This window comes from Xiphias gladius, chromosome 12 (assembly GCF_016859285.1).
Source record: "Xiphias gladius isolate SHS-SW01 ecotype Sanya breed wild chromosome 12, ASM1685928v1, whole genome shotgun sequence".
NCBI lineage: Eukaryota > Metazoa > Chordata > Actinopteri > Istiophoriformes > Xiphiidae > Xiphias > Xiphias gladius.
In genome coordinates this window covers 14,810,059-14,830,063 of record NC_053411.1, presented here as the reverse complement: position 1 = coordinate 14,830,063, position 20,005 = coordinate 14,810,059, and the positions used below count along the sequence as shown (strand labels likewise).

At 39.2% G+C, this 20,005-nt stretch overlaps 1 protein-coding gene across 1 annotated transcript; it reads left to right on the top strand.

Annotated features, from left to right (window-relative positions):
* Positions 1-1,088: 1,088 nt before the first annotated feature.
* Positions 1,089-19,965, top strand: LOC120797154 (adenylate cyclase type 4-like). Its single transcript, XM_040140504.1, has 26 exons — positions 1,089-1,457; positions 3,526-4,972; positions 6,749-6,946; positions 7,103-7,264; positions 7,988-8,137; positions 9,108-9,262; positions 9,545-9,656; positions 9,776-9,903; positions 10,834-10,992; positions 11,194-11,353; positions 11,575-11,751; positions 12,054-12,085; positions 12,401-12,454; positions 12,799-12,862; positions 13,087-13,184; positions 13,489-13,573; positions 14,037-14,174; positions 14,330-14,407; positions 15,181-15,356; positions 15,945-16,029; positions 16,255-16,413; positions 17,025-17,171; positions 17,307-17,414; positions 17,693-17,807; positions 18,301-18,425; positions 18,892-19,965. The coding sequence occupies exons 2-26, from the start codon at positions 3,935-3,937 to the stop codon at positions 19,024-19,026; spliced, it is 4,038 nt and encodes a 1,345-aa protein (XP_039996438.1). The 5' UTR covers positions 1,089-1,457; positions 3,526-3,934; the 3' UTR covers positions 19,027-19,965.
* The last annotated feature ends 40 nt before the right edge of the window (positions 19,966-20,005 follow it).

Here is a 20,005-nt window from a genome sequence, read left to right as displayed (position 1 = left end):
AGCTCATAACACCTGTCTGAAGAAAAATTTGTTAAAAGGCACAAAATCACCACAAGCACATGCAAAATGTCCCAGAAGGGAGGCCAAACAACTACAGAGAGAGACACAAAATGACCAAAAAGAGATGCAAAACCACAAAAAAGAGATGCAAAACGATCAAAATGGGATGTAAAACCGCCACAAAGGGATTAAAATCACCAAAAAGAGATGCAGAAGCACAGAAAAGAGATGCAAAACGATCAAAATGGGATGTAAAACCGCCACAAAGGGCTTAAAATCACCAAAAAGAGATGCAAAACCACAAAAAAGAGATGCAAAACGATCAAAATGGGATGTAAAACCGCCACAAAGGGATTAAAATCACCAAAAAGAGATGCAGAAGCACAAAAAAGAGATGCAAAACGATCAAAATGGGATGTAAAACCGCCACAAAGGGATTAAAATCACCAAAAAGAGATGCAGAAGCACAAAAAAGAGATGCAAAACGATCAAAATGGATGTAAAACCGCCACAAAGGGATTAAAATCACCAAAAAGAGATGCAAAACCACAAAAAAGAGATGCAAAACGATCAAAATGGGATGTAAAACCGCCACAAAGGGCTTAAAATCACCAAAAAGAGATGCAAAACCACAAAAAAGAGATGCAAAACGATCAAAATGGGATGTAAAACCGCCACAAAGGGATTAAAATCACCAAAAAGAGATGCAAAACCACAAAAAAGAGATGCAAAACGATCAAAATGGGATGTAAAACCGCCACAAAGGGATTAAAATCACCAAAAAGAGATGCAGAAGCACAAAAAAGAGATGCAAAACCACACAGAGACGCCAAACAATCCCACAGAGAGGCAAAAAGAAAACAAGGAGACGCAAGTGATGAATATAAAAATGCAAACCGATCCCGACGAGACTCCAAACAACCGAAAAGAAACACAAAACAACCACAGAGATGCGAAAACAACCACAAAGAGGCATAAAACCACTTCAAATGACATTTTGCATCTCTTTCGCGGCGCAGGTCCTACTCGGGGGGGGGGGCTTTATCTGTCACCCGCCCGCCCGCGCCGCTTCCCCTCCACCTCTCAGCCTCCCCGCTTTTACCTCCTCGCGTTTCTGCGTAGCCGGACCGGAGCTCTCGTGCTCCCGCCGCGCGTTCGGCCCCTCACGCAGTCGCGGGCGCGTGGAGCCGGACGCGGACTCCCCAGCGTTCGTCGCTTTATGGGGGGGGGAAGGAAAAACGCGAATTTTTCCGAGAGGGTCAGCTTTTGACTGTTTTTTTTTGCCCTGCCCGTGGGGCTTAAAGGCGTTCGTGAGTGCTCTCCGACAACGGCGAAAGCCCTGACGGACGACGGTTGGAAATGAACTTTAAAGTGCGTGCGCTTCGTCAAAGGGCAGAGGGAGCTACGAGAGAGAGACGTTAACGTATGGAAAAAAAAACTACAACAACAACTAGCAGGTAAGCATATTATTTATCTTCACAGCACTTTAACGTCATTGAAATAAAGTTTCGTGATTCAACTGATTTTTTTTTTTTTTTACACGGTTAATTGGCCGCTTGAATTTTACAAGTTAAATAAGTTGCTTAACCGATAGTACTGATATTATAAGGGAACTTTAAGTGTTCGGTATAGGATTGGCAATAAATGACACCTTGACGGGACAGAAAACGGACTTTAAACTGTAGTTTTTTGCAATAATGTGACCAGTAAAGGTTTTTTTTTTTTTTTGGTGTGTCCTTTAAGACGACTTCATGCTTTTATATTGAGCCAACTAGCTGATTTTTCAAGTGTCGAGACTTTTATGATGCCCTTAATCTGCCGCCATCATCCTTTACACCACAGATAAAGCTAGGTTTTAAAGAATGGCTTTGTTAACACATTTTTACCCATTATTGATAACATCTTTTGCCACTATTTCCTCTTCAAACCCAAACATTTAACCGTAGAAATGTAGCTAGCTATAGCCTGCATTGGGGAATTGTACGGTTGGACAGGTTCACTTTGACCTAATGAGACAAATAACTTTATTTACGCTAAATTGCGGGACATTCTACGCGGAAAAGTACATTTTACTTCTGGAATCACGGAAGAAACTGGATGAATATGTGATATTCAGTATAAAAAGCTGAAACATCAGCTTAGTCAATTAATCGATTATTCCGTCAAGAGAAGATTACTTTTTCAAGCAAGAATTTTCAAGCATTAGCTGGTTGCAAACGCTCAAATATGAGGATTTACTGCTTTTGTTTGTCCGATTATGATTTTCAAACTGTTAGTCGAGCCAAACAATCAATTTGAGGATCTGACATTTTACAGAAGGTAACAATTGGACTGATGGATCCATTGGAAAAAAAGGTTAATCAATAATTGTTAAGATAACTGGCAAAGTTGCAGCAATAGTTTTAAAGTAGGGATAGGTAGGTAGATAGTTAGCAAAAGTCTGTAATTTTCTGCATTTTGTATGCTTTATCATCTAGATGAAAGGAGAAATTGTGTTTTTTAATCTTGTTTTTCTTTCTGTTATCGGAATCTTTGCATGTTAAATTCATCCCTAATTCTTAAATCGTTGAAGAAACAGTGTCAACTATGGAATATTCAAGAAAAACAAATAAAAATACTATTTTTTTTTTGTTTTTTGTTTGATGTCGATCTATATAGAGGTCTGAGTAAGTTTTGGAAAAAACCCCTCTTAATTTTGCAAAGCTGTTTCACAGACGTCCAGAACAGAGAAGTGAAACCAGCAGACAGGGAATAAGAACACCAGTGGAACAACCATTCACACAAGTATGAACAATAAATGTACTGTTATCAAGACATGGTTTCACATAAGTGTTTTTAGCCTTAAAAAGACACAGTACCTCCTTTTGTAAAACTGTATAAAAGAAACCAGATTGTTATTTAATATCAAAGGGCACAGCTTGCTACACTGAGCAGGTGAATCAAGGTGAACGGATGAATAAGATGAATCACTCTGTAATCCCTCTGCGATTTTGCCATTGAATCAGATATGTACTTGTAGCAGAGGAGACAGATTAAAAAGATATTTTCAATGCTGGAATTAAAGGTGACATTGGAGCAGATTTGGTAGGAGGGAGGTAGTCGTGATGTTTCGCCGAAGTCAGATGACAGGGAAGGAAAACCAAAAGAGGAAAGCAACAGAGAGGCAGATCAGAGTAAACCACTCCGTGTAGGTGGTGACAGGAAAAAAATGTTTTTAATGTGCACTGGGTGTGTCGCTGACATGTCATTCCTGTACACACCTGAACACCTCCATGAGTGTGTATTATTGGGGAAGAGCCTGCAGCTAGACCAACAAGTTTTTTGCATAATGGGGAAATGACAAGATGACATTTGTCTTTAAATCGGCATTGAAACCAGGCGCAGGTACAGCTTACTTGCTCACATTATTGAAGCTAAAACGTCAAATGTTAAGCCGTGAAAATTGTATGTTTATCTTTTTTACTTTTTGTTCTATGCTGATTCTGCTGTATTTTTTTCTCATTGTAGTCTCTGTTTTTTTGGCAGAGACTCTTCTTCCATGCAGTATGGACCAGTGCTCGTCAAAGGAGATTTATGCAGTGGATTAAGATTATTTATGAGTGATCTTTGGCACCTTGAAGAATCGATGTAACCTCACAGAGAACACGTGTCTCCATCTTCATCATCAGAATCATCATTATCTATTTTGATTATATCTTTTTCAGCTGTGGGAGATTACTGAAAACAGAGGACATTGACTCTCTCTGGAAATAGCCAGACTATTTAGTTTAAATTGATGTAATCTGACACAGACATTGGTTGACGTCCTCCTTGCTGCAAAGACACCTGCCAAGGCAAAGATAAAGAAGTAAACACTATTCTGGTGTGTATTTATCATGTAGACAAGCTGACAGAGAGACAGACAACCAGACAAAGCAAACTGACAGGTCGATAGATGGCGAGATCCCCCACACTCACAAAGGTCACGATGCCGGACGAGTCACAAGGTTTTCAGGATAAAGGGAGACCCGGAGAAGAAGCATCACAAGTGTTTTTAGTTTCAGACATTGTGGTTATTTCCAGTGGAAGGCAGAGCAAAATCACTGGAGGCAATATCCTGGAGCTTGACGAAATCAGTCATACAATAGATGACGTAAAACAATCCGCACAAAGCAGTGACATTAAGATTTTGCAAGGAAATGACAGCACAAAAAACAGGAATGATGCCACATTAAATACAAGCAATCTTATTGTCGGGAACCAGTCAGGACTCGCTGAATCTCACGTTTCCATAGAAGTGGGTGTGGTGAAAACAATACAGGCCCTTGAACCTCTCAAGGCCAATTCTTTGATGAGGGGAACAGCTGTGACCCTGCAGGCTACGGATCGTGATGCCCAGGTCAACTCATCCCATGCTAGGCTACAAACAGACAACAGTACCTCTTTGCAAGCAAACAGCTGCAGCGACACTGACTGCAGCAGTACAAAATCCAGCCCTGGTTGCGCTTGCACTAGTTTCAGCACTGACCTCTGTGATGCAGAGTTATCTGAGCTCGAAGGATGCTCATTTGAAAAGAAGAACCCTATCTCGCCTGTCAGTTTCTCAGAGCCCAGCTTAGATGCTCCTCAATCTAACAAAACCAACAAAAGTAGCCCAGGTGAAAACACAGACAGTTCCAAAACAGACTTGATGGTTAAACCAAAAGCAGAGAACTCACTCAGTGGAAGTTCACCTGCATTACCAGATGTTTCACCCAAAGTTGCCCAAACAAGGGAGAACATCGATGTCAGGTGGGCCAATGAAGATGGAGACGAGGACAGGCGAAGCACCTTGTCCAGGCGGAGTGTGAAAGATGGGGTGTGTTGCTGCTGTCAGGCGATCCACAGGGCTTTTCTGCAGTGCGTGGAGGAGACTCCGGCCATGCTGTCTGGACTGGTCCTGTCTTTGGCCTTCTGCGTGGCCATCATCGTACTCATTCCCACCACAGGAAGGGTGAGACAGAAAGAAAGGCACCGGTCTGTTTGTCAAATACATAAAGGTTTTGATAATCCTTTAATAGTTATTTACCAAGCAAAAGTTCAAAAATATTCACTGGTTTCAGCTTCTCAAATGTGAGCATTTAGTGCTTTTCTCCATAATATAAAGTTGTAAATCTAACATTTTAGATTTTTTAAATTGGTTCTTTGGACAAAACAAACTTTAAAGATATCATCTTGGTCTCTGTGAACTTGTTATGGGAATTATTTTCTGACGTAAACATAGATTAAATGATTAATCATTTTATGGAAACAAATAATAGAAAAATATAAATAGATATAAGGCTGCAACTGACGGCTGTTTTATATAAATGCCAGGACTTGCCATAGCCTAAGTTGACGTCTTCAGATGTCTTGTTTTGTGTGACCAGTCCAAAACCAAAAAGTTTTCTGTTTACTATGACATGGGTCAGAGAAAAGCAGCAAGATCTCAAACTGGAGAACCTGAACATGTGGGGCTGATAGAGTACGGTCTGTACAGTACTATAAGAGACATAAAGTATGCTTTTGATGGAGTCACATGACTTGGGACAGGAAGCAAAAGGGGGGATTTAACATATCTCAGTACTAATTGTCAGCACAAGCACCTTGCTGAGAAAAGTTTTACAGCCAACTCCAATGGGGCCAAGGAAACGGAGCATTAAAAACCTGTTCTTCAAAAACACCACAACATTCTGCAAATGCTTCAATTAGAAAGACTACACGACTTCTCATTCCCACAAAACAGCGGCACACAGGAAAACAGGACATACAGTATGTAGGTCATATGTAACCTGCGATATAAAAATAATGCTTTGAGTTAGGTTAAGCTGACCCCACTGACCTGTAAACGCTGTTTCTACTGGAACATTGTTAGACAAAACTACAATTACAACACCAACATAAAGCTAAACCTGTAAAGCTCTGTGTGACGACTTTTTCATCTTAAAGTATAAACTTTTTGGAGCTGCCTTTGTTGCATGTCGTTCCTCATCTCTCTTTTCTCATTATCTAATAAAGCCATAAAAAATTCCCAAAAACAGTTTAAGAAAAAACTGCAGAATCAGATGTATGGCATACTGAATAGTATAATGGTGTGTAATTGTAGTTTTACACTTGAGGTGATGGTATGGATGGTAAATTAGCTGTTTTATAAGTGACACAAACTAGGTTGTTGACCTCACTACTAATTTTGTAATAGGTTGGTGTATGGAAAATGAACCCTTGAACAATGAAAAAAGAAAAAAAAAAGTCAAAGGAACTCTGATTAAATTAAAATAGCGTTACGTCACATGGCAGGAGCAGATTAAAAACATTACACCTGCTGTTTAAGGCTCAGCCTGGCTTTCATGTCTGATGAATGGGGCATTTTCATTTTGGTCTTCTCTGTGGAGCAGACATTTGGGTATAGTAAACAACTAAGTCAAAACGGGACAATGTAGTGAAGTGCTCCTTCCAAGCTGTTGTGTCTCTGGTAATGACATTTCTTTTGGGTTTGATTAACAGCTTTTTTAGACTGATTAATATGCATCTATTCAGCTACAGAAATAAACACTGGATCGCAATACTGCCTTTACTAAAAAAAAGAAAAAAATGTTTTTAAAAAAAAAATGACAAACCTTTACAGACCCATTTGAAAATACATCAAGGAGGAGATAAGTTAGAGTGATTTTTAAGCTTTGAAAAAACTGATACATGGATTCTGTTAAAAGGTCTATGCAACAATCTGCTGCTTGTGTCCATCTCTGCACAGAACCTCAGTATCCATGTAGCTGCTCTGGCGTTGGTGTGTGTGGTTCTGTGTCTGAGTGCTGTCCTGCTCGTCTGTCTGCCTTGGCTGGCCACCGTGAGACGCTGTGGAGGAGCCCTGGCCCTCTTCGTCTGGGGGACGCTGTACATCATGGCCATTGTTTTCATTTTCACTGGAGGACCCGTCACTACGTGGGAACAGGTGATAAAGAAAAGCAAAAAGAGAAAGAAATTATAAAGCTTTATTTTATATATCAAATAAATATATCTAATTTTTTTCATTAGCTTGTTAACCTCTAACTCTGCATCTTTCTTACGATTCTTCTGTCTTCTACTATGCTCTCTCTCACCTTCTCAGGTAGCGTTTTTCCTCTTCCTCTCTCTAAGTGTCTACACGGTGCTGCCTCTGTCTCTGGCCTGGGCCCTCATGGTGGGGATTGGGACCAGTGTTTCGCACATCATCATCATCAGTGTCTATGTCCCTGTCAGAAGCCCAGAGACACCAGACCTGGCTATGCAGGTGAAGAACATGTTTCTCTCTTAATGTCATTGCCATAAAGAAGCTCACTTTCCCTACTACAGAATTGAAATGGTAACCTTGTTATTTTGACGTTAGATTACTTTCTTCTTTTTTGTTTCATCCTCTGCCTGTTTAATAAAAAAGTGCCTTCCCTATAAGTAATAATCACAGTTAAGTTTAGTAGTGCAGAGTTTATTATTGGTGAAAAACAAAACAGTTGCACATAATAAAGCTACAAATGTAAATGTGTAGGCAATATTAAGATGATTAGCACCTTTTGCATGTATCAAAAATTAGCATCCAAATTCAAGTGTTGTGTGAAGCTTGGTTGAGTCTGCTCAGGACTGTGTTGTGTTGCGGTTTCTGACCAGCAGCGTTTACATTTCCTCTGGAAAATATGCAAATTACCTGCATAAGCCTTTATGGGTTTACAGAGTCCTAAACCTGGTCTTACACAGCCCGTTACTTGTCCTTGTAAATAATAGAGTGCAGTCTTCAGTCAGTGATAAAAATATACTAATAATAATACACAATACACAAACACATAATACACAAATTCATAATCCATAATCCATAATAATAAATGTCAGTTTTCTGACTCTCTGTCACTAATTAACGCATCACAATAGTGGTTAATGTATTACAGTACACTCTCACTGTGCTCTCAATACAAGAGGATCATTGAGAAAGTATAAATAATCTCTCCTCCGATTTCCTCCTCAGCTGGTAGCCAATGCAATCCTGTTTGTGTGTGTGAACTGCATCGGGATTTTCCACCTGTGGACGACCGAGCACGATCTCAGGATATCCAATCAGAAGAGAGAAGAGTTCAGCGCCATACGGTCCCAGAAGGAAATAAGGAAATATCAGCAGGTTAAAAGTTTATCCCCAGCTTTTTAGACAATGTTGCTTAAGTTTAACTTAACTTAAATATTTTTTTTTCATTTAGTTGAAAAATGTCCTTTCAATTAAATGTTAAAAACCTGACGCAACTCACCTCAGCTATTACCGACTTAACTCAAAATGGTTAAATTATGATAATTTTCTTTAAATATATCTTTGATGCAAAGCAAACTTTCATTCCGCAACTCTATTACCATAAAAATGAAATGGTGAAAAGCCAAGAAGTGAATTTGTTAAAACAAGAGGAAAATTTTTTCACTTTTCTTGTTCTGAACAATAACAGTAAATTTCGGAAATGAAAGCAGAAGCGTAAATGGGTTTTAATATACAGTGGGGAATATAATCTGTAAATAAATAACAAAATAAATATAAATGTAATCTTAAATATAGATATAATCTTACTCCATCAATTACTACAACTATTGGTACTTGCTAAAGCTCAATTGGCACCCAGTTGCTGCTTTGAAAAAAGATTTAATGAAATATTTCTAAAACTCCATATGTCATAAAATGATTTGATCAAGTCAATACTTGTTTCATTTACTCTGAATTTAAAATCGTTATGTGTAATGTCTCTCCTTAAAGGGCTCTTTACCTGGACAGCCTGGGTTTGGTTACTTTATGCTTTTCAGGCTATTAGGTCAATAATAAATTAATCATTCACTTGTCTTACGCCCAGCAGCAATAGATTAGGTAAACCCAAACGGACACTTATTCTAAGCAAGTAAACAAATAAGTGAAACATGATCCACTAACTAAACATGGCATCGCTTCAAAGAGGCTTTTGATGGCCGCCTATTTCTTTTACAGCCCTTGTGAACAGATTGTCACCTCTGTAAGACAGAAGTCCAATGGCCCAGTGTACAAGGTCTCAAAACCTCATCAGCCGCCTTCTCCACAAACGTTTTAACCCCTGTCCTGACTGTTTCCTTGGCAACAGGAGCAGCTTCTCCTGTCGGTGTTGCCACGCTACATCGCCATGGAGCTGAAAACGGAGGTGATAAAGAGGTTGTCCAAGCCTAAGAGTGATAAGGAGAATGAGTCCAACTTCCACAACTTTCACAGCCTCTACATACGGCAGCACAAAGACGTCAGGTGATGATCACACTGTTACATTTATTTGTTTTTTTGTTTTTGGTTTTGTTTTGTTTTGTTTTTTGGGGAATTACTGTCTAAACAATATTCTCACTCAGACCCAGGTGCTAAATACATCCGGTTGGTTTTAATGATGGCAACTTGGAGATAAAAGCTTGTACTTGCACTTGTATATTTGTCTTATATTTGTTGTATTTATTCCTTAGCACTGAGTCACTCCAGGCTGTCTTTCAGATGTATACGTGCCTAATATTTTTCGTCTGTCTGTGCGGGTTTGTGTAGCATCCTGTATGCTGACATTGTGGGCTTCACAAAGCTCGCGAGTACCTGCTCTCCAGAAGAGCTGGTTGCCGTGCTCAACAAGCTCTTTGGCAGATTCGATGACATAGCCAAGGTGAAAATACCCTCACAAAATAAGCCCAAAATAAAACATTTATTCCTTCACAAAGAATAGCTTTGTGTTAGTTCTGAACTCCCCCCCACTCCTCCCCTTTCGGTTCTTTCTATCTTTAGAAGAATGGATGTCTTCGCATCAAGATCCTGGGTGATTGCTACTATTGTGTATCTGGTCTGCCCGACCCCATTCCGACCCATGCCAGGAACTGTGTTCAGATGGGGCTGGACATGTGCACTGCCATCAGGTCAGTTTATTTGAAGTCTAAAGTTTTGCAGTAGTTCTGGTACATTTTTCCCACCTTATCTGTTGTCTTTGTCCTTTCTGTTCTTTATAAAGCTTGCATAATAACTAATACTTGGAATGTATTGTAAATACATGGTTTTAGTGTAGAAAAAATCCTATCTGTCTTAATTTGTGTGTTTGTTTCTTTTTTTTTTTTTTTGTGATGAGGGGCCTCCCACCTGATTTCTGTTTTTCCAGCCACAGGAATAAAAGCTACACAGTTCTCTTGATTTGCATCTGATTTTACTGTACTCTGTATAACTTCCTCCTGGGTCTCATGCCACTTTTATTTCACTACTCTTTCCTCTACGGCTGAAACCACACTGTATAGTATAGATCAAAGCACATAGTTACAGAACCAGGAAGCACTATGATATGTACATTGTCCCTAATACTCTCCAAGTGCACGTTTTCAGAGGTCTTGTTCAGTTTGCACCATGCAGATTAATTTGTAGAAATACAATTGTTGGTTTGTTGATTTGTCAGCAGGATTACGCAAAAAGTACTGAACTGATTTGCACCACACTTGGTGGAGGGGTGGGACATGAGCCAGGAACCCATTAAATTTTGGTGGGGTTCCGGTTAAAGGGGTGGATCCATTAATTTTTTTAACTTTTTCCTTAACATTGCGAGAGAGGGCTTTTTTTCGCCTTGACAGAGGTAGCAAGGTTTTGCTTTTAAGCTTAAATTTGACCGAAATTTCTCTGTCCCCTACTTAATCTTAATTGGACTCTCTCAATTACGATACTTTAAACAGCATGAAACGCTTTAATTATAGGTAGCCATAGGTAGATGTTAAGTGCAAAAAGCAGTTTTACTAGTCTGACAGTTGTCCCTAAATGAAAAGACAGATTTTCACTTTTCAAAATTCACTTTATTTGTCTGCTTGTAGCAAACTGCGTGAGGCAACAGGTGTTGAGATCAGCATGCGAGTGGGGGTTCACACTGGCAACGTGCTCTGTGGTGTGATCGGCTTGCAGAAGTGGCAGTATGACGTGTGGTCACATGATGTAACGTTAGCTAACCACATGGAGTCTGGAGGTCTTCCTGGGTGAGTCTTTAAATCTGCTCAGAGACAATAAAAATATTATAAATTGGCGCTAAAGATTTTTTCATGTTAAAATAAGAATAATAAACTAAAAGCTGATGAGACAACAAGTGAGGTGAGTTTTGTTTCCTCTCTACATCATTTCATGAAATGACTTTTTTCCTGTGTTTTTATTATCATCATTATTATTGTTATTATTAATAGACGAGTCCACATCACAGAGGAGACAATGCAACACTTGAATGAAGCGTACCAAGTGGAGGATGGGGACGGGGGGAGTCGGGATCCTCTTCTTAAAGGAAGAAAAACCTACCTGGTGATTGATCCCCGTAAGCCGGACAGCATCTCCAGGAGGCCTAAATTGGTTAGTGTACACAATTGTGTGCAGCGTGTGCATGTGAATTGCATGTAATTTAATCTGTTTGTTTTAGACTTTTAAGAAAACTTTTTTTGCGTATCATCTATACACATCTACAAAATTAGTGCACCTCAAGGGCACTGTATAGATGTGCTCGTTGGGATATGCAAAAACAAATTACTATCCCCCAATGAAACAAAGTAAAATATTCACTATCTTAATTTCAGGGAAACAATCTTGGATCAGGGGAGACCAGGCAGCGGGCGTCAATCCGGATGTCTCAGTACCTGCAGTCCTGGCAGACTATTAACCCCTTTGCTGATCTAAGCAACCCTGATGCCACACCTTCCAAGAAGCCAATCATCCCCACCAATGTTGTCATGAACCAGTCACAGCTTACAGCAGTACGTATTTGTTGCTTAGTTTCTCCCACATATTGAGCTCTGCATAAAAGTAAAAATGCATATGAGTGGACATACAGTGAACACAGACGCAATTCATGTACATAAATCACTTAATCGTATTGTTTTCTTGTTGTAAGTGTACTCATTTTTTTCTGGAACACATGATCTTTGTAATATTCCTTTTATACTCAACCTCTGGTCCTTTGTCTCTCTCACCTGTCTTTAAACATAAACTCTGTATTGTATATTTTAAAAAGGTGATGTTAGGTCACGTTGAAAGTGTGTGTGTATTTTTGCTTCAGGAAAGACCAGCATTCCAGAACAACCCCTGCTGGTAAGTTTCCAGAAATACTAAAATCAACTTGCAAAAAATATGCTAAATACACCGGCATTATAAACTCAAGTAGAGTAAGAGTAAAGCATGCAGCTCTTTGCGTTGAGGCACCAATGAAGTCTGTCATTCAAGGTAAATATGCTTCTAACATCAAGCAAAGCAACACATTTGATGCACTGCTATTTGACAGCATTATTTTATTTTGTCCTGAATTTACTTGCTGGAAAAAAATACTGCTGTTACTCCCTCAGCAGTTGAATCAGGCCTATATTTTTAGCATAAATCTGTGTCTAATGTATTCATGTTTTCTCCCAGTTTGGTTGTGGCTAACGGTCCAAGGGGATCACTGGACACACTGGACACTGCAGGGTAAGTTTACATGTAAATACTGTGCACTACTACTAATACTTTTTTTTTTTTTTAAATCACCATCTGCTCTTATTGCTTCACCAACATACTGATTATGTTGTGTTTTAAGCACGTTGTTTTAAGAAACTTTAATGTGAAATACATTTAACCAAACCTAGTTAACACCTAATTGTAAATATGATTTATTGAATTTTCACTAAACATATTGATCTCCACACAGATAGATGATTTCACTGATTTATTACTTATTTATACAGTACTTTATTTATACTACTATTTATACCAGCTGTCATTGTTTCCTGACCTCTAACCATTCCTAATTTTTTTTTAACTTTCTCATTCAGGAGGAGAGCAAAGAAGCTCAACTGTTTGACTCTGTTGTTTAACGACCTCAGCCTAGAGAAACAGGTAGATTCAGTCTCTGGTCTAAAATCGGAGTATCACGCCTACGGACGCATGAACATTTAAGCACAAGTGTGATGCACAGTATGTTTTTGTACCTGTGAATGTTTGAAAAATGCATCAGTCGACCATTTAGCAAAAGCAGTGCTTTTTAAAGTATAGATTTAAATGTCATCAAGCCCTATCAACTCCAGTAAATGTAGTAATACCTGTGTGTGTCTGTGTTCCAGTTCCGCCTTTCAGAGGTGAAGGGTTTACATCAGTCAATCAGCTGCATAGCGTTGATCTTCATTACTCTTTTCGCCGTCCAGATGCTTGTCTCTAAAAAGTGAGTAGCACTTGGGTCACATTCATGCATGCAACGACATTTCAATTTTTATACTCTTTCAGACTCACCAAGCTCTGAAAAAAAGTTATCGTGAAATTAAGCACAAAGACACCTCCATTAAAGGCAATGTCTGTGATTCCCTGGAACCCAAAAACACTGCAATAAAACCCCCCCTCACTAACATAATTGGCTGTCTCAAGCTTGCCACCGAGTCTCTTGGTTGTCAGCTTACAAACACACATCTTTATTAAATAAAGAATGAATTAAGAAAAGTAAGTAAATTATACATTTTCACTCCTCCCAGGAACTTTGAGATGGCAGTGTCCTACGGTGCGACCTTCCCTGTGCTTGTGCTGCTTCTGTCCATCGCTTTCACCGGATACTTGGAGGTAAAGTAAACACTGGTGGTATGTTTGTAATAACAGGGTGCAGTAGGGGTAAAAAGTACAAAATTTTACATCAGCTAGAGTCCTATCTTGTCTGGCTCAGTGTGCCTGCAGGCTGTCAGTGGCGGCGTCAATTTGAAACAGGAGCATCTAAATAGAAAATATGTACAGTTAGGTGAGGAGACAAAACAAATAAATTCATGCCTTGATGTCAAGCGTGAATTCAAGATGGCCAACAAATAGGTTGAGGTGATTACTCAAGAGCATGATTGGTTCCTGCCGTCCTGGCAGTCATTGTTGTCCCATAGCTGTATGATATGAAAATCTACTTGCAGAGATTTGAACATTTGTTTGAAATAATATGTAATCTGTCAAAGTAAATGCAAATTTTTGTAATAATTGCATGGTGCTTTAAATTGGAAAGTTAGTGTGATTACAGTGTGTTTTGATGTTTTTTTGTTCTCAGAAGTGGCGCTCCAAGATGCCTTTGGGTGTCCAATGGATATCAGGACTTTCCCGTGGTGTCTCAACCAGGGCGGCGCTGCGACTGTTTGTGGTCACACTCTGTGTGCTCATCACCCTGCTAATGGCAATCCTCAACTTTGTAAGTTCCTTTTTCATTTATTTTGCCATCATCTCCTTTTTGTCTTTCTTTTGTTTCATGTCATTCATAAATTTGTTCTTCCATCTATATTCTCCATTTTTTTTGTTTCTTTCAATTTCTCTTTTCTTCTTTAACAACATTGCTTTTCATTTCAGTTCTTCCTGCCAGGAAACAACTGTACCGCTATTACGAACAGGACAGAGTTAGAGGGTCTCAAACTCTACACCGTGCCTGTGAGTACCTCCAAAGGGACATTTCACCAAGTGTTTTTTACCCATGATTCTTCTTTGCTGACTTCTTTGTTATTTTTCTTTGATTTAAGCATTGTTATCATTACTTGGTCTTCAATTTTTCTAATAAATCAGACCAACTGAATAAATATAACACTTCTCTTGTTAAAAATTTGTACCACTCATTGTAATCCATTGCCAATACAGCAGTAACTCCTCCACAGTTAAATAAACTTATTCCGCAACCAGTAATAACATTTAAAAGTAAAATGTGCGCATTTTACTTTTACAGGTATCATTTTTTACACAAAAAAAACAAAGTATATGCTCATATATATGCTCACAAAAAGCACTAAGAATAAAATGAAAACAAAACTGGAAAAAAATAAATGTGTCTAGTTCATTAGTTCATCCTACTCTCATACAAAAGTTACAATTTGTTTTTTGTTTTTTGTTTTTTTTTAAAATCAGTGACTGCACAGTTGGTTGGGTAACTGAGTTTACAGATAATGCATGAAGCATCCCCATATTTTTTGGAATGTCTGTAGGTGGTCCTTAGATGAATACCTCAGCTTTTCCATGGCCAGGCAATTTGAGAGGCTCCTCAGCCATAGATTAACAGTTGGTGCTTCATGAGAAGGGCCGTCATTCTTCCTTCATTAATAAAGAGGAAATGTAGTCCAACATTTTTTCTCTACCTTAAGTAAGGTAGCAAACCTCACCTATTGTAACCCACATTTTTCACCTCCTACCTACTTTCCTCTTAAAACTTCCAGTACTACCTGTACTGCTGCCTGCTGGCCATGCTGGGAGTGATCGTGTTCGTCAGGACCTGCTTGTCAGTGAAGGCACTGCTGCTCACTCTGGCTGTGGTGGTTTACCTGGCCCTCTTCCTCCATGTTTACGCTCCGAGGTCCTTATGCCTTGTCGACCTGCTTTACAACAACACAAAGTGAGTGGCACTGCAAATGCAAGAACATTTGTATGCCAGGGGTCCAGTGTAGTTTCATGTGCCTGAACGTTATTTTGATAATTAAAATGGAGCATTCAGCAAAGTACTCACTCAAAGTCATTGTATGTTAAATCGTGTTAATAAACTCTTACAAATAAGATGCATGAAAAAGTGCAGGCATGAATATATGTGTGTGTAGGGTTGTTAGCTGTCCACACAGTCACACAGACTCTCAGTAATCCTACTAAAGCTCACTTTCCACTTATCCACATTCATTCACCGCTCTCTGTACTCATCACGCTCTGTCTTGCTCAGCCAAAGTGTCAAATTTCCTGCCCTTTTATCTGCCACTGAACAGTCCAGATTGTGAGTCCTTGTCTGGAGTTTCAGATTGCTATCATTTATTCAAGAGCTTGCTATAGACAGAGGCCTGCCTGGGTGTGCGGGCCCCATTGACTGCGAGATACAAGACACTCTTGTCTGAGGAATTATGTAATAGAAGATAAACAAGAGTGAGGGTAGTTTGGTAGCCCAGATTTGGTGAGAGTATGGCTCTAAATATGTGAATGTGCTTGTGTTTTACTGCAGGCCAGGAGTGCTGAAGGACCCTCATATCATGTCTGGGGTTTGGCTGGTCATCTTTTATATTGTATGCCTCATACTGGCCAGACAGGTGTGTGTTTTACAAACATTTATACAGTATGTCTTTTTCTGTTATTTAAAGAAGGCAAGGGTAGTGTGTGTGTCTTTTGTGTTCTAACATCCGCGTGTGCGTTCTGCCTTGTTGCACATGTGCAAATAATAGTTCCTCCTAATTTTGAAACAAGTTAACTTGTATCCAGATTCGTTCATACATAATTGTGCTTTTTCCTTCTCTTTCTCTATCGTTCTCTCTTAGGACGAGCTTGGTTGCCGTGTAGACTTCCTGTTGGAGCGATGTTTCAAAATGGAAAGAGAGGAGATGGAGACCATGGAGAACGTCAACAAGCTTCTCCTCCAGAACGTCCTGCCGCTCCACGTCGCCTCCTTCTTCATGGGCAAAACTGTTCGGAACCAGGTAAATAAAACGAATCGAGGTAGGGTTGTACTGTAGATATTCATTACCCCCCCACATCCTTGTTTTTTTTCTCTCAATTCTGTGCCGTGGTTAGCCTGCCTTTCTGTTAGCTACACCAACTTTACTGTCAAAAGAGTGTGAAATTTGTATGAAATTGTGAGATATAATACATTTTAGATCACTAGAAAGTTAGCTGCTACCCTAACTGAAAAGACTGAGTGTATTGATTTAAATAATGACTCTTGCAAGCATGTCTCTAGAGGACTTAGAGACATTTTGAGAAAGTCCAATAACACTAAAATATTGATTTTGTGGTATTTTAATGGCTGTTTTTATATGAGAATATATTTTCATACATATTATCACATAACATTATTACCTATTTGAAAAGATGTATTCTACAATTAGATATCCACTATTTAGAAAAAAATTGACACTTAGAAATGAATGTTGGCATTGATGTGATGATTTCAAGTCATTACACAGTCAAGAAACCTTTTAGGACATTCATTTACAAAAAGTAGCTGACAGGTTGATTTCTGGCTGCAGAATTTATATAATGCATGTTATCTCTTGGAATTGAGTCCTTTCCTTGTAAAACCCCTTTACAGGACCTGTACAGCCAGTCATATGACTGTGTGTGTGTGATGTTCGCCTCGGTGCCTCAGTTCAAAGAGTTTTACAGTGAGAGCAGCGCCAACCGGGACGGTCTGGAGTGTTTGCGCTTCCTCAACGAGATCATATCAGACTTTGACGAGGTATAAGGAAAAAGATGCTATTAAATACTGTCACCGTCAGCATCCCCAGGTCTGAACATTTTGTCTCTGACTAGGCACTCTTTTTTTTTTTTCTTTGTCTTACTTTCTCCCCCTCCTCGTGTCTCTGTCACGCAGCTTCTCTCCAAGCCCAAATTCTCATCAGTGGAGAAAATTAAAACAATCGGCAGTACGTACATGGCTGCTGCGGGTCTGACACACTCACCTCCAGGGGATGAAAGAAAGGTTAGCAACATTTAAGCTCGTTTAAAAAAACCCCATCAAGACAGTTCTTCAATATTTTTTGTTCTAAATTTGCAAGGTAGCTCTTGCGAGGTAAATGATATCATCATGCTGAGATGGTCAAGGAGACTAGTATTTAATATCCTGAAATGACATTTTACAGGCATTTAAGTGCTCTGGTGTATTTTTAAATGAGATGTTTGAAAAAGGAAAATGCTTAGCAAATTTTCCTTTTAAACATACTCTGCCCTGAACAACATGATCTCTGGCGCCCCCTACAGACATTTGAGATGTCCTACAGTCACGTGCGCGCCATGGTGGAGTTTGCCATCGCTCTGATGGGCAAACTGGAGCTTATCAACACACACTCTTTCAACAGCTTCAAACTCAGGATCGGTGAGTTTGTAGCAGAAGAATAATAAGATTTAAAATTATAAAACAAAGTGAGTTAGCCTTGTTTCTGTTTTTTCTTATATCTAGACCTACTTTGTCAAATGACTGCAAATCATAACAGGATGTACTTTTTTAATTGTTAGAGAAAAATTTGGTAATTTACAATTTACAGTGTTCATAAAATGATAACATTTCACCAACTGGACTCACTGGATTCAAGAAATACGTTCTCAAAAGCTCACTTTCTGTACCATTAATGTCTTGTTCTTACACAATATTATTTACACACAGTTCAAAGTCAGCAAATGTTACCGTGCATCATTTGTCCAAATGTTTGTTTTTTTTTAAATTAAGAAAAAAACCAAAATTATATTGCCACATTAAACTACTAAAGAGAAAACGCTCTTATTTCTTATTATACCTCTGAGGAAGGAGTTTCAAGAAAGTGTACTTTTTATTTTCCCCTGATCCATCCCTTGTTATTGTTTACTTGCAGGAATAAACCACGGCCCAGTGATTGCTGGGGTGATTGGAGCTCATAAACCTCAGTACGATATCTGGGGGAACTCCGTTAACGTGGCCAGCAGGATGGACAGCACGGGAGTGTTGGACAAGATACAGGTCCGAGAAAAAGAGACGCAAATAGTGAAACATATTCTACACCCTGTTTCATTAAGAAATACATCTAGTTAAGGAAGCAAGAATCTCTTCAAATGTTTTTTTCATGGGAACTGCTTTTCACTCTAACTGACATAAAGGGTTAAAAATTTTGTGATCTATATTTTATTTAATATAGTTTTTCCTACGTAAATAAGCTGGACATTACATCACAGTGATTGAATAATAAATACAGAGACTGATGCATTTTTTTTCATGTATGACATATTTGCGCTGTAGTTACTAGCTGAACCCTGGCAGTTTGTTGCCAGCCAATGAGGGCGGGCAGATCAGTGGTCATTAAACTTCTAAAGCATTTAGTAGTAGCTTTGGGCTTCTGAACCAGAAGTAGATAAATGGATGGGTGAGTTGATAACTGGACACAGAAAAAGCTAGCTCTTTCTCACTATCAGTTTCTCTCTGCTCTCAGGTGACGGAGGAGACAGCCCAGGTGGTCCAGAGCGTAGGATACAGCACCACCCTCAGAGGAGTAGTCAACGTCAAGGGCAAAGGGGAACTCACCACCTATTTTGTTAACACGGATCAATCTTCTCCTCAGTTCTGACCTCCGTAGTCAAATACTGAATAGACTTAAACTTATCAATCAGACCTCGGTCCAAACATTAGCTGCAAATGCTTTGGCTGTTCTAATGAACCTGGTGTACCAGATGGGCGGGTCTTATTGCGACTAACCTGGCTTTGCATTACTCATCCTGGTTGTCCACAGGAGTGAACACAATCAGCAGCAATGACCTGAAAATACTACTGTATGTTCGCCCATGTCTGCCACCATCACAAACGTCTGCACTGTGTCATTGCTGAAACGGAGATGTAGGTCATCACCTGTTAATCATCTACCAAGGAGCTGCCTTTGTCTTTCGGATGAGACACTAAATAAAATCCTGAAGGGTTAAATGAAGACATGAGACTACAGCTGGCAACTGAAAGCAGAGAGCTTTCTACTCATGGACCGTTCAATGGCCAACCATGTTGCTTACTGTACCTGTATCTGTAGTGTATCTGGATTATGTGGGTAAAGTCCCTTGCGCACAATTTTCACTGTTTTATTCTGAAAACCTATAAACTGAATGATGCTTTCTGGTACACCTAACATGGCTGAATGACATGCATTGTACACTTAGAAAACAATGTTAATGTAATGTTTATTTTATTGGAAAAAAAGCTTGGACTTTATTCAGAATCTGAGTATGTTGGTATAGAATATTCAGTGTCTTTCAATGTAGGAAAAAAATGGGGCAGACATTTTGTGTGCTTTAAACAGTTGTGTGATACTGTTTGGTCTGTTCCACTGGTCCCCAACCTCCACGAGGTCACAAGATGATTCACAGCATAAGAAAGAAGAAAAAAAACTTTTCCAATCTGTGCTTTTACCGACAATTGCAGGATAGATTTCCTACTAATCTGATGGTGATTTCCCCTTTCTTTTTAAGTGTGTGTATATATATATATCTATGAGTAATGAAGCGAAGTGTGTTCAGTGTAGGGAGGTATTTTTCTATTTTATTTATAAACTAATTTTTTAA

Coding starts and splice junctions, on each gene's coding strand:
- LOC120797154 (XM_040140504.1), top strand. CDS start 3,935: ATGGCGAGATCCCCCACACTCACAAAGGTCACGATGCCGGACGAGTCA. Junction 6,947..7,102: donor CCGTCACTACGTGGGAACAG/GTGATAAAGAAA, acceptor TCACCTTCTCAG/GTAGCGTTTTTCCTCTTCCT. Junction 8,138..9,107: donor AAATAAGGAAATATCAGCAG/GTTAAAAGTTTA, acceptor CCTTGGCAACAG/GAGCAGCTTCTCCTGTCGGT.